At 42.2% G+C, this 17,975-nt stretch overlaps 1 protein-coding gene across 2 annotated transcripts in view; it reads right to left on the bottom strand.

Moving 5' to 3' along the window:
• Positions 1–17,975, bottom strand: part of BRWD1 (bromodomain and WD repeat domain containing 1) — a 166,246-nt gene that overhangs the window by 137,448 nt on the left and 10,823 nt on the right. For both annotated transcript variants that reach the window (XM_089677883.1, XM_089677882.1), the window contains exons 2-3: positions 12,939–12,997; positions 57–86 (exon numbers count right to left, since the gene is read on the bottom strand). In XM_089677883.1, the coding sequence (XP_089534009.1) occupies positions 57–86; positions 12,939–12,997 (89 nt within the window). The remainder of the gene's footprint in view (positions 1–56; positions 87–12,938; positions 12,998–17,975) is intronic.

Consider the following 17,975-nt stretch of genomic DNA (forward strand, 5'->3'; position numbering starts at 1 on the left):
AATGATGAGTAACATAACATACGAAAGATGAAAAGTAAAATGAGATTAGTGCTTACCTTATATTCATTTAGCTCCTGTATCAGCATCTGCAAGAAAAGTAAAATTAGAACTTCATTAGGTTTACTTTTAAAATCTACTGCAATGGTAAGTAACCAATTTGAAATTAAACTTTTGAAAGTGAGCAAGGCACTGCAGTTATGAGGTCTTGGAGTAATCTTGAAAAGTGATATTAAATATTGCAAAAAGGTTACTTTCAGTGAAAACATGTCAAAAGGATCAGAAAATGAGACATAAGCAGTTAAATTTTAAAGGGAATTGAGTCTCTGTGGAGGCAACCATCTTGGTAGAGACAGGGATTTGCTTTCTCTTGTAGTAAATTGTCCTGGATAACAAGTGATCTGATAATTAGTGGGGTAATAAAGTCAAACGATAGCAGAAAATCTATATTCACAGAATGAATTACACAGAAGCAGGGAGATACTTGCACTGCAGGTCCACAGGTACAGTTTAACCTCCAGCACAAAGAACAGTACAGTAGTGATATCACCAAATCCTATTCCAAATTAAAGACCAGCAATTAAAAAGGCAGCCAGGTACAAAGCTGGCCATACACTGTGAATTTCATCCGATTCCTAATAAATGGCTGAAATTTGCATTGTGGGTGACCTTGCCGGGTCCTCTTTGCCCGGTAATAGCCTAACAGGGGTCATTTATCTGTGCTGTAAGATTGAGGAATCTGTTGGAATTTTTTTGTAGGCTGAAAGAGAAAATGTGTAAGTTTATAGCCTTCACAATGCAGATAAGTGGCTATGATGTGGAAGACACAAGAGTGCCTAAGCACAGTAAGTGCAAGGATTTATTTATTTATTTATTTTTTTAGGAGGAATTCAAGACAAAGAGGTAAATTTATCAAGGTGCATCAAAGTACTCCGCTACATAGCTAGCCAGCCCCCTTCCTCATAAGACCTGAAACCTATTGAGAACTTGTGGGCCTTTAACTGCTTGACCTCCAGAAGATTTATCCCCCTTCCTAACCAGGCCATATCTTGCGATACAGCGCTGTGTTACTTTAACTGATAAATTGCACAGTCACCCAGCACTGTACCCAAATGAAATTTATGGGGGGTTTTTCCCCCACACAGTTTTCTTTTGGTGGTATTTGATCACCTGTGTTATAAACAAAAAAAAGATCAGCAATTTTGAAACAAAAACTAATATTTATTTTCTACTATAAAACATATCCAATAAAAGAAAATGTAAAAATTAAATTTCTTCATAAAATTTAGGCCAAAATGTATTCTACTACATATTTTTGGTAAAAAAAACAAAAAAGCGTATATTGATTCGTTTGCGTAAAAGTTAGTGTCTACAAACTATGAGACATATATTGGGATTTTAACAAAAACATTTATACTAGTAATTGAGTCGATCAGAGACTTAAAGCGGCACTGCGATATTGCGGCAGACATTTTTACACTGACACTTTGGGGGAACCAGTGACACTAATAGTGATCAGTGCTAAAAATATACACTGATCACTGTACTAATTACACTGGTTGGGATGGGATTAACATCTGAGGTGATCAAAGGGTTAGGTGTGTGCCTAGCTATGTGCTTGATGTACACTAGATGGCGCTAGTACAAGAGGAAGTAATGGATTGTGTTCTCAGCCCTGAAGTGACACACAATCCATCATTTTCTTCTGTCACAACAGAACCGTGCAATATGTACAAATAGGCACAGCTCTGTTCTTCCTCCCTGCCTGACGATCTGTGAGTGCTGGAGAAGATCCGGGACTCGCAGATCGGCTTCTGCTGTGACAGCAGAAGTGATCCGCCAGCGCCCCATCACAAAGAAGTGCTGACTAAGTTATTATAGTATATATTTACACACACACGATTTTGCACAGGAGAGCCCCCCTGTAGCAGTAAAATCACTATAGAACGGATGTAAAGTGGTTAAAACGGGAGATTTATGGTGAAGAAAAACAGTACACCTCTCTGAACAGTGTCTGGAAGGCTGTGGTTGCTACTGCACAAAAAGTTGATAGTCAACAGATCAAGATACCGAGAGACTCCATGAATGGAAGGCTTATAATGATTGAAAAGAAAGATGACTACAGGCAGTCCCCGGGTTACGTACAAGATAGGGACTGTAGGTTTGTTCATAAGTCGAATTTGTTCATAAGTTGAATCAGGCACTTTTATAAGCACTAACTACTAACCAAACGACAGGATATTAGATTACGTTTTTGTAATAAGGTTACAGAAAGCAGTAAAACCTCAAGAGGCTCTAAACTGGTGTTTTGCATAAGAACTGCAGCTTGGACACATGTTTGCCTTAACATATTTAACTTTTATGTTTTACATTTTACATGCTCCATTATTCTACTCTTATCTTTTAAAATTGTTGAAATTGTTGACGGAGCATAACCATATGCTTTGCAAATGGATGATGATTTTTCACCACTCTCTGATCTCTTTATTATTTCTACTTTATCTTCCAAGGAGATTGTTTTTCTTTTCTTTGCTGTGCCAGCACTTGCATCAGCTTTTTGCTTTGGAGGCATTATTGCAGGGTAAAAATACACTGTACTGTAATGTACTGTATGAGAGAACTCTGCTCTCCTTTACACAGCACACGCTGCCCCCTCCCCCCTGCACAGACGGAGGATCACTTCAGTGAGCAGCCTGACAGCCTCTCCTTTCCTCTCCCCGGAGGTGCAGACAGACAGTCTTAAATCACTTTGGAGATAGTGGGCAGACACTGCTAGCCCCACAAGTAACGAGCAATGGATGTCTCTGTCTCTTATGTCTCTCTGATGTCTCTTATCAGCTAGTCTCTTATCAGCTTGCTGCACAAGAATGCTGACAGCTTGACTTCCGGTCCCGAGGGAAGTGTACGTAAGTATGAGTATTACGTAAGCCGAATGTACTTAACTCGGGGACTGCCTGTATATTGGTCATGGATTTATTTTTTTGAAATGTCAGAAATGTTCTGTAAATTTGGAGTTATTTTTTTCACTTTAACCAGTTCCCAACACTATAGCCAAAGGACTACTACAGCGCAGTTGTCTAGTTCTGGGACAACGTCCATGGATGTCATTCCAGAACACGCCCCCCTGTGCGCCCTGCACCACCAGTGAGCGCTATGTCCTACGGACACAGCCGATCATGTGATATGGTAAAACGACCAATCATGGCAGCCTTTTACCACGTGATCAGCTATGTCCAATGACACAGCAGGTCACTGGGTAAATACAGTTGCCGGATATCGGCTGCACTTTCCTCACGCTGTCACAGCATGAGGAAAGTACTTCCGAGAACCAGCAATTGTCAGCCAAGGGATCAGCACGGATCATCAGAGCAAAGATGATCAGTGCCCATCAGTGCCACCCACCTGTGCCCATCAGTGCAGACTCATCAATGCACATCAGTGAAGAAAAATTACCCGTTTGCAAAATGTTATAATAGAAACAAAGAAAAACTTTTTTTCAATTCTTTTGCTCTTTTTTGTCTATAGCGCAAAAAATAAAACACCCGGTGGTGATTAAATACCACTAAAAGAAAGCTCTATTTGTGTAAAAAAGAAATAAAAAAAAAAAAAAAGATAAAAATTTCACATGGATACAATATTACATGACCGTGCAATTGTCAAAGTGCAACAGCACTGAAAGCTGAAAATTGGCCTGGGCAGGAAGGGGGTATAAGTGCCCAGTAGGCAAGTGGTTAACAAATGAAAACAAACAAGTGAGATGGGAAAATGTTTGTTTTTCAATTAGTTGCATAATAATTCTGCCCAATAATAGTTGCCCAATAATTATGCACACAGATATTCTCCTAAGAATGCAAAAACCTAATTTTTACTGCTTAAACATTTAGGTTTGGGGTTTATTTGGATTGACCGAGAGCACTGTAGTTGCTAAATAATTAAATTAATCCTCAAAAAACTAATTGTAGTCTTATTCAGGTATTCACCGAAGGTAAGAGTTACTTTTTTTTTTTTTTTTTTTAATAAAATACCTAGGTTTATAAAAAGGAGAACACTTTAAAATACTGATATAAAAATTTATAATTTTTGGAACTGGAAAAAAAAACCATTTCATTATGTAGAATTATCCTTTCTGTTCCATTTTTTTTGGGGGGGGGGGGGGGGAAGACAAAGGAAATGGGAACGCAAGTTAACATTACAAATGCTCTGCATTACTTTTCTCCCATTTCTTTACATGACAAAGAATTAAGGAGTCAAAAGGTAAAGAAAGTCATACAGTAAAAATTTTATTGAGCTTCGTCAACTGGGGACTGGCGAGAACCCTCCCCATCTGGCAGGTTTCTGTTCTCTTTATAAAGCCACAAAAAGAACCCAGTACAATGTACAAAATTCACTGTCACCTAGAAAAGAACACTCAGTCATACAGTAATTCACTGAACAGGCAAAGCAAATTTCTTTATGCCATCTCTCTCAGTAGTTGTATAACTATTACAGTGCAAAAAGGCAGGTAGCATTTTAATGCATTGCAACACATTGGGGGAAAAAAAACACAAAAAAAACGCAGTACAATACACATTGACAGCATATGTGTCAGGAATGGACTTGCCAATAACGGTGGGACTCACCTGCCTTGTGGGCTGCAGTACCAGGGCTGGCCAGCGGGTGCTCTCAGCAATCAGAGACTCACCCCTGCAGTCAGCCAAAACACCTGAAGCCGATTGCAGGGGTTGTATTTAAGGAATGGCCAGACTCACAGTCAGGGCCTTGGTGTGTGTTTTTCCATGGGCCCCTGTATCTTGCAACCTGCATTCCTGTTCCTGTTTCTGCCTGACTTGTTGCCGACCCTGCCTGATCCTGACCTCTGCTGACTTCTCCTGTTTGATCCCTGGCTTGTGACCCTGACCATTCTCTCCGCCTGCTCCTCCTGTATCTACCTGCCCGATAGTTATCGACCCGGCCTGCCTGACTACGTTGTGCTCTATATGTGTATGCACCTGTGTATCTATATCAGTTTAGGTTTGGGTTTGTTTCACCTTGTTGTATGTATTTGTGTTAGCTTGGGGTTTGGTGCACTGCGTCTATATTTGTATTGTTAGTCTCAATAAATTATATTATTTACTATATCTGAAGCCTACGTTTCCCTGTGTCAGTCCACACACTTCTGGTCACACCCGCATCCCTGACATTATGTTAAAACCCATGCACACTGTGGTTCATACCTACCCTAACAGATTTATATACAGGGCAAAGAAATACATTCACTGCACAACAGATCCTCTCTGCTGCTAGCACTTGCCAACCACTTGCTTCTACTTTGAATGGTTCGTCCACCAGAGCTACCTCAAAATCCTCGTCAGGCACATACCAGTGCACTTTGGGAAGAGGACAACAGAATTATGTGTTTTGTTATACTTGAAAGCACTTTGGTTTTCTCTAGATTTGGGCAGGCAAATAGGTAGAAGAGTTGCATTACAAAAAGGTAAGTACCAGCAGTGAAGTGAACCAACGATGCTGAAAATGTCTTATACTTATTGGAAAAGTACAGCTTCTCTTTCAATCCAGTCACCCTTCGCATTCCCGCCATGGCTACTACATTAATAAATGTATGTAGTCATATAGTCATACACCTCAAACCTTGCTAACAACGTACATTTTGCTATGTGGCTTGCCAAGTAGAAACACACCCTTTGCACTGCCAATAATATTTTCCCTATAAAAAGCATGCACAGGAGAACAGCAGCCTGCCAAGCTCATGCGACCAGGTCACCACATGGAATGCCATCATCTCTGACTGGTGCTGCGAGAAAATGTTAGTGATCTGAGGTATGAAATCATAGACCTTTAATAGATGCACAAGCCAGGGTTTTGCCTGAATATTTGTTTGAAGGTATAGTTATCCTTTTTTAATAAGTGCACTTAAAAAGAGAAACTCCTACTTCCTGAAATGTCCTGTCAGCAGGAAGGACGGGTCATTCCAGTGGAATATATATTGAATAACAAAAACGGAGCTAAAATAACAGCTAGCAAAGCATATCCATGGTTAAAATGTAAAATCATATTCATTTCCATATCAGGTTTCAATTATTTCTGGCCTACTGCTATTAATCTGAATTTACATTGTAAAAATCCCCACAGATTTACCTTGATTTCTGCAACACACTTAGGATGTCCTGTGAGTAGGCACTGCTGTGTGACAGAATTCACAGAGCCTGCCTCCTGACCTACAGAGATGCTTAGAGGAGTTTAAAGGAGGCAAAGTCACTACAGGAATAAGAATTTGCAGGCAGCAACGTACCATGGAATATGCAGTCTTTAGAAATTAAAGTGAGAATAAAAGGTTTTTTTACCTCTTTAAAGATAGTTCTTCTCGGGTCCCCTGTCAGCGCTCCACCCCCTTGACCAGTGCCCCCAATAGCAAGCCACTTGCTATGGGGGCACTGATGCCATCTAACTCCCGAAGCCTGCTCTATGCCTCCATAAGACAGAAAAGTGGCCCGGCTACTCCCCCCGCTCTCTCCCCAATGGTTGATTGGCGCCCGTCGTTGTGTCTCAATGAGCCAATGAGGACAAGGAGACCTGGGACAGCCAAGGTGCCCGTGAACAGGCCTGGGACAAAAAATAGGCCCAGGCATTTTAGATTTAGCAGCCCATTTTTTTTTGTGACATACCAGGGGCACGACTGGCCGGCAAATGGTGAATATTGATTGGACCCTGTGCAAACATTTTTCCCCAGACTCCAGGAAGTTGTGGAAAGACAGCCACAAGACAGGCAGCACTCACAATATTAAAGAAGTAGGGCCACTCCGCCAGTCCAGGCTCAGAAAAGATCCTAACTTTACAGTTGGGATCTGCCCAGATACCTGGACCGGCACCTGGCTCAGGCTCTCAGCAAGCTGCTGAGCCTGAGCCAGCCGCTTCCACCCCCTCCACAGTTCAGCTCTCAAGTGAGCACTGGAGGAGCAGAGCAGAAAGCCAAAGAACGACCGCCTGGAGACGAAGAAATGAGTGATCAGCGGTGTTTGATCACTCAGTTCTCGGTCTTAGAGCCAGCAGGTGACAGATGCAGCATAGATCGATGCTACATCCACCTAGGTGAGTATGGTGCTTTGTTTTTTTTGTTTTTATAAACACCCAAACTTATTTTTCATCTAAGCTCATATTGGATTGGCAAAAATAACTATTGTTTGTAGGAATGCACTGAAATTTCGGTGACCGAAACGCTTCGGCCGAAAGCACCAATACAGGTGCCGGAAAAACCCCGCCCGTCGTTGCCACCACCGGCCACTGCTCGGCAGTTCTCAGCCTTACCTGAGAAACCATCGAACGATCCCGGCGCTGGGCAGAGATTAGTGAAGGAAAGATGGCCTCCGCTCATCTCTATGCCCTTGGAGGATGTCACTTCCGCTTCCGGCCATTTTTTTATTTTTTTAAAGCACTAGATCAATGTTTTTTTTTTTATCTAATGCTTTATATTGCAGAGGAGAGATGTGGGATCCTATTGACTCCACACCTCTCCATAAAGGAGGACCTGTCACTAATTATTTCTAACACAAGGAATACATGCATTCCTAGTGATAAGAATAAAAAAGGATTACATTTTTTTTCCTTTTTAAAAAGGGACAGTGCAAAAAAAAAAAAAAAAAAAAAAAAAAAAAAAAAAAAAAAAGTTTAAAAAGTGCCCCCGTCCCCCCACGTAGTGGTGAACACATACGTAGGCCATGCCCACATATGTAAATGGTGTTCAAACCACACGTGAGGTATCGCCACAAACATTGGAGCAAGAGCAGTAAATTTCGCACTAGACCTCCTCTAACTTTAGACTACTAGCTTGTAGAAATTTTTAAAGCATCACCCATGGAGATTTTTAAGTACCGCAGTTTCACGCCACGCAATTTTAAAGCGTGACATGTTGAGTATCTATTTACTCGCCGTAACATCCTTTCATATTTTACAAAAAAATTGGGGTATATATAGGTTTTTTTTTTAATCATAGTTTTTTTTCCCAAAAAAATATTCATTTTTAAAAAAAACTGCACATTTCGGTTTCGGCTAAGTGCATTTTGAATTTTCGTTTTCAACACCAGAATTTTCATTTCGGTGCACCACCAATTGTCTGTTTTTAAAACATCAACATTGTAATATTATTACAATGAAAGAATATGCTGTAACCATAGAATTCCTTTAAAACAAGGCTAGTTTTTGAGGGTTTCAAGCACTAACCAAACATTCCAACTTTATCATCCACAAGAGAAAAAGATCCTCCCCTCGTCTAGGATCTCACTCCATCTATCTCCAAATACCCCTCCTTTCCCTCTCACGTCACACTACAGAATTGCTTGGCAAACTATTTTTGTCCCTAAACATGGCAAAATGTAAGTGACAGGTGCACTTCAAAACTCGGAAACATTTGGAAGTGGCTTTCAATGGCACAGGCCCCCAGAGGCTTGGAATGCACTTGTGAGTATAATTACATGTGGCACACTGGAGCAATAACATGTCTTTGCTAAAATGACAACTTGCTTACTCTGTATTTTTAAAACACACAAGGGGGAAGTGGGCTGCACACATAAAAACATTTCAGTGGCAAGATAGTATGTGCAGGAACCATGACAGAAATTATGCATTCGGCAAATGCAGAACCCAAAAGAATTTTGTTTAATTTTATTTAAATTTTAGGTAGAAGATTAAGAGTAAATACTGTATATCAGGGATGTCAGAAGCAGCAACCTTTACACTTAGTGGTTCTAAAGTCAAAACATTTTTTACCTTGATGCATTCCTTGCATTACAGTAAAGCATCCTACTACACATTCTGAACCCCCCCTTCCCTAATCACTAACCCGAGTCCTCTCTACATCCAGCACTGTCCTGTCTGCAGCAACGCTGTTCTCTCTTCCTAGTCTCAAAGGAGACTAAGAGCTGAGGAGCAGTAGGCTACTACTGCCATCAGTAAAATCCTGTAAGGTGGGAGCAGGGGGTATGGCAAAGCCTCAGTGTGTGTCTATAGACACAAACAGTTCCACTCAGAAGCACACCCACATGGGTGATCCCACAGTACACGGCCTGCTATGGAGGCACCTGCAAGGAGCAGAGGGAATCAGAGGAGACAAGGGACCGCTCTGTGCAATATCATTGCAAAGGGCAGGTAGGTTCAACATCTTTTATTTAACCACTTGCCGACCACAGATAACCAAATGATGGCTTCATCGCGGCCAGCCAGTTCTGGGAGGGCGTCATATGACATCTACCCGGCGACCTCCATGATTGCTGTGTCCTACGGAAACAGCTGATCACGAGATGTGGTACAAGGCCAATCACAGCGGCCTTTTACAACAACACAGCAGATCACCGGTAAATGCAGTTGTCAGTTATCAGATGCACTTTCCTCATGCTGTCACAGTTTGAGGAAAGTACTGCCGATAACTGGCAATTGTCAGAGGATGGATCGGCACCGATCATCAGGGCAAGGATGATCAGTGCCCAGCAGTCCCACCCACCTGTGCCCATCAGTGCCTAGTATTGCCACCCACCAGTGCCATCTCATCAACGCACATCAGTGAAGGAAAAAAATTACCTGTTTGCAAAATTTTATAATAGAAACAAAGAAAACTCCAAGAGGTCTGCAGTTCAAAATTAGGACACGCTTTCTTTGTGAGGAGTATAAAAAAGGTTTATTTGTGCAAATCCTTAACACGAGTAGTGAAGACTACTGCTGCAAGCATGCGTACTCCCGTAAAGGAATTTATAAAAGATTTCCAAGATGGGCATCTAGATGTACTGCTAGTCTTTCATCTGTGATATCCAAATCATCCACACCTTCCTCTGCTAGCAGTACTTTTTAGGAACTACAAATGTTCAAACACCATTCCCATTTTGTGCCAAGAATTCCCAGAGACGAAAGACTCAAGGAAGGCAGGAAACACCAACATTGCAGCAAGTGGGGCAACATTCAGCCAGCAATCCCAGCATGTGATACAAAGACGAGAAACTGACATTCATTAAGATATCCTTCTGCCGAGTTAACACTTGGTGGAGATTGCTGTTTTGATAGAAGGTTTAGGCTTCAGCCCTAAAAACTACAATTAATACATTTATGTTATCACAGGATCTATATAGACTGTAAAGGAATGAAGTGAAGATTCCAGCAAGACTTCATAGGTCCCAGCAGACACAGGAGGAACCCACATACCTAGAGGGCCATAGTCTTAATGTGAGAAAATAGATGGAAAAGAAACGTTTACCTAGACTTTTGATGGCAGTTCAGTTTGAATATGAAACAACACATGCAATATTGTAAAGGAAGGAAGAAGGATTCAGTTTGTATGTCAATACCATGGCTTTTCTGCACCTATACGTGCAAATATCAAATGTCATTCTTTATATAGCATATCCTGACAGATGTAACTCCACAATTAGAGATAGAAGTTGATCAGCTCTTATGATTCTATGTGAAATTCCCAACGCCTATCTTGGGGCTGCAAAAAAGGTTCCTACACATGGTTTACATGCTCTGAATGAACAAACATCATTAAAATGCAATATCTTTACCAATTCAAATAGATCAAAGGGAACATTAAACCCATATGTCAGAGAACATATACAATTTACTGAAGTGTCCCTGCAATCTTTATTACATTGGATAAACTACTCAGAAAATTAGGAACAGCATTTGAAAGCACAGGTACTCAATCAGGTCTTAACAGATCAGACATCGATTTGAAATTTATACTAGAGCAGGTCACCAAGCCAATAGGTGGCAGCGATAGCATTAGCACTCTAATCTCCAACAACAAGGTTTCCAGTTCATATATCCAGTGAACCTCTTTATGTTAAAGTCATGACTTTATCAAAATGTTAGTAAAGGAACAAATGCAAGGGTACATACTGTATGTATATACACTATATTGCCAAAAGTATTGGTCGGCCTGCCTTTACACGCACATGAACTTTAATGGCCCCCCAGTTTTAGTCCGTAGGGTTCAATATTGAGTTGGCCCCGCCCTTTGCAGCTATAACAGCTTCAACTCTTCTGGGAAGGCCGTCCACAAGGTTTAGGAGGGTGTCTATGGGAAGGTTTGACCATTCTTCCAGAAGCACATTTGTCAGGTCAGGCACTGATGTCGGGGGAGGAGGCCTGGCTCGCAGTCTCCACTCTAATTCATCCCAAAGCTGTTCTATGGGGTTGAGGTCAGGACTCTGTGCAGGCCAGTCAAGTTCCTTCACCCCAAACTGGCTCCTCCATGTCTTTATGGACCTTGCTTTGTGCACTGGTGCTCAGTCATGTTGGAGCAGGAAGGGGCCATCCCCAAACTGTTCCCACAAAGTTGGGATCATGAAATTGTCCAAAATGTCTTGGTATGCTGACGCCTTAAGAGTTCCCTTCACTGGAACTAGGGGGCCAAGCACAACCCCTGAAAAACAACCCCACACCATAATCCCCCCTTCACCAAACTTTACACTTGGCACAATGCAGTCAGGCAAGTGCTGTTTTCCTGGCAACTGCCAAACCCAGACACGTCCATCGGATTGCCAGACAGAGAGGTGTGATTGGTCACTCCAGAGAACACGTCTCCACTGCTCTAGAGTTCAGTGGCGGCATGCTTTACACCACTGCATCCGACGCTTTGCATTGCACTTGGTGATGGAAGGCTTGGATGCAGCTGCTCGGCCATGGAAACCCATTCCATGAAGCTCTCTACACACTGTTCTGCTAATCTGAAGGCCACATGAAGTTTGGAGTTCTTTAACTATTGACTCTGCAGACAGTTGTCGAATTCTGCGCACTGTGCGCTTCAGCATGCGCTGACCCCACTGTCATTTTACGTGGCCTACCACTTGGTGGCTGAGTTTCTGTTGTTCCCAGTTGCTTCCACTTTGTTATAATACCACTAACAGTTGACCATGGAATATTTAGTAACAAGGAAATGTCACGGATGGACTTATTCCACAGATGGCAACCTATCATGGGACCACGCTTGGAGTCACTGAGCTCCTGAGAGCGACCCCTTCTTTCACAAATGTTTGTGGAAGCAGTCTGCATGCCTAGGTGCTTGATTTTATACACCTGTGGCCATGGAGGGGATAGGAACACCTGAATCCAATGATTTGGAGGGCTGGCACAATACTTTTGGCAATATAGTGTATGTAATCATATACGCTTTGTAATTCAGATTTCCCTTGGAGCAGGAATCATTTGGCTGTACTCCGATAAGGGATCAGTACACAGGCCTCTTTGCTTTGATTTTAGTTGCATCTCTCTATAACCAGTGATTACTTTGTAACCCAATCATGCCATTTCCAGTCTCCAGTTGTATGTGGGCATTGTTAATTTGTTACAGTCAGCTTGATGAAAGGCAGGAACGCCTGAAATGTTGCTGTATGCTGTTATCTCTTCATGAGCAATAATGCTTTTGGTGCTGTAACACCTTCCCTGCTTTGCTCATCTCTGGGGGTTTGTTGGGAACTCACCAAACTGCATGCACAAACTTTGAAACTTAACCATAATGGTGAAGTTTACCCTTACAAAACTTAGAATATCTTTTTCTTCATTATTGATTTTTTTTTTGTAAGTAAATCTCACCTTGCTGCTTCTCCTTCACTGTCCAGCAATATACTGGAGGTGGGAAGACCTAGCCGCACTGCCTAACTGCAGTAAAGAAAAGCGAGGTCACCAACCTGGCTCTGTCTGTCAGAAATGTGTAACCATTAAAACTGAACAGAAATAGGCATTTTGTGAATAAAAGAGCTCCATGTGTGTATCTTAATGAAGTAGTTAGTTGAGTGCCTGGAGTCCAGTTTGGAGCGGAAATAATGATGAATTGAGGAGCCACCGAGTCCAGTCAAGAAGCCATCTGGCATTTTGAAGAAGCCAGGAAAATCTGCTTGCACTGCCAAAAGAAAAAGGCACCTGCTGCTGTAGATGTCGCTAGGAAAGTATATCTCACTTACCTCCGTAGACTTAATACAGGGTCCATTTGAAAGGAATCGAGCTATCAAGAAGTAAAGCTCTGGGAAAGAAAAAAAAAAAAAAAGTAGTTAAGAAAAACCAGAAAGTGTCTATGCTGCTTATACTTCAGATTTTTTTTTTTTTTTTTTTTTTTTTTTAAAGAACAAGTACAAACTCTTGCACTCTACACAAATCTCCAGATGTAACCTATTAAAACAGTTTGTATCAGTATTTATGGGTCTGGTTAGTTGAATTTCTATGCAAAATACCCAATAAATGGAATTATGTACCAGCACTGACCCTGCTTTAAAATCAGTCTAGTCAGGGAGAGTACTGCACTGTCTTGGCTATTCTCATTACTGACATCTTTGACATGCCATGGGGTACACAAATACACACAACCTCAGATTTCTAAACATTTTTCTACTTATGAATGGCTGTCAGAAGCATGGGGACATAATCAAAGATAATATCCTATATATAAGCTTTACACAGAAAGTAGTGTATTTTTTTTATGAAGTTACAATAAAGTCACTTATTTGAATAAAGCTTAGTGGATTTTGTAAAGCCTAAGTACAAAAAGAAAAACAAAACAAAAAATCAGCACAAAGTCATACATTCCAGTCAGTAGGAGGTTTCCTTCATGCTAATGCCTCTGCTGTTAGGCTAAAACCCTCCTCTAAGCTATAGACATCTTGTTTTTGATTTAGAAAATTGGGAAATAATCTTTTGCTAGGTTTTTATTTTTGTCTGTGAGCCCTCTGCAGAGGTTTTCTCTTAACTACTTCCCACCCACCCCAGCATCCCTTTAATTAGAAACACCCGGGGGAAGGGGGGTTTGGGGGCAGGAAGAATCAGTGATCATGTACCCACTGTCACATGATCGAAAGCCAGCCACCAACTATCAATTTTTACTCCAGACCAAGAGCTGTCTTTTGATACCTCAGTCTTTGAGCTGAGAGCATGCAATGAACGTGCTCTCAGCAAATAAACATCATCCGTCCAGTGTCTCATACGGTGAAGGAAATAAGTATTTGATCCCCTGCTGATTTTGACTGTTTGCCCACTCACAAAGAAATGATCAGTCTAAAAATCGAATGTTCGGTGTATTGTAAGACAGCGACAGAATAGCAACAACAAATTAAAAAGAAATGCATGTCTAACAAATGATGCACTGATTTGCATGTTCATGAGGGACATGAGTATTTGATCCCCTATCATTCAGCAGGATTTCTGGCTACCAGGTGTCTTTCAGACAGGTAACAAGTTGAGATCAGAAGCAGTCTCTTAAAGGGAGTGCTGCTAATCTCATTTTGTTACCTGTATAAAAGACACCTGTCCACAGGAGCAATCAAACAATCAGATTCCAAACTCTCCACCATGGCAAAGACCAAAGAGCTGTCCAAGGAGGTCAGGGACAAGATTGTAGACCTACACAAGGCTGGACTGGGCTACCAAACTATCGCCAAGCTGCTTGGTGAGAAGGTGACAACAGTTGGTGCAATCATTCACAAATGGAAGAAACACGAAACAACCGTCAGTCTCCCTAGGTCTGGTGCACCGTGCAAGATCTCACCTCGTGGAGTGTCAATGATCATGAGAACAGAGAGGAATCATCCCAGAACTACACGTGAGGATCTTGTCAATGATCTCCAGGCAGCTGGGACCACAGTCACCAAGAAAACAATTGGTAACACACTACGCCGACAAGGATTGAAATCCTGCAGTGCCCGCAAGGTCCCTCTGCTGAAGAAAGCACATGTCCAGGCCCGTCCAAAGTTTGGCACTGAACATCTGAATGATGCAGAGGAGGACTGGTTGAAAGTGCTGTGATCAGATGAGACCAAAATCGAGCTCTTTGGCATCAACTCAACTCGCCGTGTTTGGAGGAGGAATGCTACCAAGAACACCATCCCAACACCATCCCAACTGTCAAACATGGTGGTGGAAACATTCTGCTTTGGGGGTGTTTTTCTACTAAGGGGACAGGACAACTGCACCGCATCAAAGGGACGATGGACGGGACAATGTACCTTCAAATCTTGGGTGAGAACCTTCTTCCCTCAGCCAGGGCATTGAAAATGGGTCGTGGATGGGTGATCCAGCATGACAATGACTCAAAACACACGGCCAAGGAAAAAAAGGAGTGGCTCAAGAAGAAGCACATTGAAGGTCCTGGAGTGGCCTAGCCAGTCTCCAGACCTTAATCCGATTGAAAATCTGTGGAGGGAGCTGAAAGTTCGAGTTGCCAAACATCAGCCACCAAACCTTAATGACTTGGAGAGGATCTGCCAAGAGGAGTGGGCCAAAATCCCTCCTGAGATGTGTGCAAACCTGGGGGCCAACTACAGGAAACGTCTGACCTCTGTGATTGCCAACAAGGGATTTGCCACCAAGTACTAAGTTTTGTGAAGGGGATCAAATACTTCTTTCCCCCATGAACATGCAAATCAGTGCATCATTTATTAGACATGCATTTCTGCTGAATTTTTTGTTGCTATTCTGTCTCTCAGTGTTACAGTACACCTACCATTTGATTTTTAGACTGATCATTTCTTTGTGAGTGGGCAAACATTCAAAATCAGCAGGGGATCAAATACTTATTTCCTTAACTGTATGTGTGGTGTGTGGGTGCTACAGCCCACCCTTTTGCCGCTGCACATATGTGTTGGGCAGTCATAAAGTGCTTAAAGCCCAACCCTAGGCAGCTAAAAAATTATCCTTTGCAGTGGGGCTATGCATGAACTGCAAGGGTAATTGCTTGTTTTGTTCAAGGGGGAAACAAAAAAAAAAAAAAAAAAAAAAAAAAAACAAAGGATTTACTTTTCCAATCCTCTGCTCCTCCCCACAGTTGGGCCACTCCCCACAGCTTCTTTTCCCCCCAAGCTCCAGCTGTCTAGGGTCCTGATATCAAGACCATAGTACGATCCATAGCCCTGCATTAAGCATGATGACACAGACAATTGACTGCCTGAGCGCAAGAGAACACAATCTGTTGGGGGAGTGGAGGATCAGGCGAGTAAAAAAAGTGTTTCTCCGCTCCCCTAGACAAAATGAGCAATAAACACTTGCAGTGCGGGTACAGCTCTACTGCAAGTGATAATTTTACATTTTGCAGGAGCTGGGATTTAATCTCGGTGACACCCATACAAGAAACTGACAGCCATGGGACAGGAAGGAAGCAACCAAACATTTGAGAAGTTATAACCATTCTTCACTATAATAGTGTCTACACAGAACGTTACATAGTGTATATCCATGTGCATGTAGCCTAAAGCTGGCCATACACTCAGACACAGTGCATCCAGAAAGTATTCACAGCGCTTAACGTTTACCACATTTTATGTTACAGCCTTATTCCAAAATGGATTAAATTCATTTTTTTCCTCAACATTCTACAAACAATACCCCATAATGATGTGAAAGAAGTTAGTTTTGAAATCTTTGCAATTTATTAAAAATAAAAAACCTGAAAAAAACCCAATGTACATAAGTATTCAGACTTTGCTCAATACTTTGTTGAAGCACTTTTAGCACCAATTACAGCCTCAAGTCGTTTAAGTATGAGGCTACAAGCTTGGCACACCTATTTTTGGGCAATTTCTCCCACTCTTTGCAGTACCTCTCAAGCTCCATCAGGTTGGATGGGGAGCGTCGGTGTACAGCCATTTTCAGATCTCTTCAGAGATGTTCAATCGGGTTCAAGTCTGGGCTCTGGCTGGGCCACTCCAGGGCTGGCCTGTAGCCACTCCTTTGTTATGTGGGCTGTGTACTCAGGGTCGTTGTCCTGTTGAAAGATGAACCGTCGCCCCAGTCTAAGGTCCAGAGCGCTCTGGAACAAGTTTTCAACAAGGATGTCTCTGTATATTGCTGCATTCATCTTTCCTTCAATCCTGACTAGTCTCCCAGTTCCTGTCGCTGAAAAACATCCCCACAGCATGATGCTGCCACCACCATGCTTCACTGTAGGGATGGCGGGCTGCATTTGCCTTTTACTGAGGAGTGGCTTCCGTCTGGCCACTATCATACAGGCCTGATTGGCGGAGTGCTGCAGAGATGGTTGTTCTTCTGGAAGGTTCTCCTCTCTCCACAGAGAAATGCTGGAACTATTTCAGAGTGACCATCGGGTGCTTGGTTACCTCACTAGCTAAGGCCCTTCTCCCTTGATCACTCATTTTGGCCGAGCGGCCCGCTCTAGGAAGATACCTGGTGGTTCCAAATTTCTTCCATTTACAGATAATTGAGACCACTGTGCTCATTGGGACCTTCAATGAGGCAGAAAATTTGTCTGTACCCTTCCCCAGATCTGTGTCTTGATACAACCCTGGACTTCATGGCTCAGTTTGTGCGCGGGCATGTTTAGGTATTTCCTAACCATGTCCAATCAACTGAATTTCCCGAAGGTGGACTCCAAGTTGTGGAAACATCTCAAGGATGATCAGTGGGAACAGGATGCACCAGACCTCAATTTTGAGTGTCATGGCAAAGGCTGGGAATACTTATGTACATGTGTTTTTTTTCATTTTTCATTTTTAATAAATTGCAAAGGTTTCAAAGCAAACGTCTTTCACGTTGTTATTATGGGGTATTGTTTGTAGAATGTTGGGGGAAAAAAATGAATTTAATCCATTTTGGAATAAGACTAACATAACAAAATGTGGCAAAAGTGAAGCGCTGCGAATACTTTCTGGATGCACTGTACAAAAAAAAACAAATCTCTGGATTAATCTCCTGCTGTTCCAGTTGTATACAGACAGCCGTTGTGCTAGCTGTCAGAATACCCAAAGTGTGGCTGCATCTGATTGGACATACCAGCTCTAAGATTGAAAAATCAGAGCAGATGGATGGAAATTTTCGTTCAAAGGATGTCGTGGGGGAAGGCAGTGACAACAGGGCCACCTGCTGAGTGAATTTCAGCAGGTTCCAGGCATATTGTATGACCAGCTTTATACACTGTTACATGCAAGCTGTGAGAAATGTAAGTTAACAGAGCGCATAAAACATCTGTGAGCAGAATGAGACGTCCACAGGGAAACTTT

This window comes from Staurois parvus, unplaced genomic scaffold (assembly GCF_062004578.1).
Source record: "Staurois parvus isolate SC_StPar_1 unplaced genomic scaffold, SC_StPar_1.0 ptg000195l, whole genome shotgun sequence".
NCBI lineage: Eukaryota > Metazoa > Chordata > Amphibia > Anura > Ranidae > Staurois > Staurois parvus.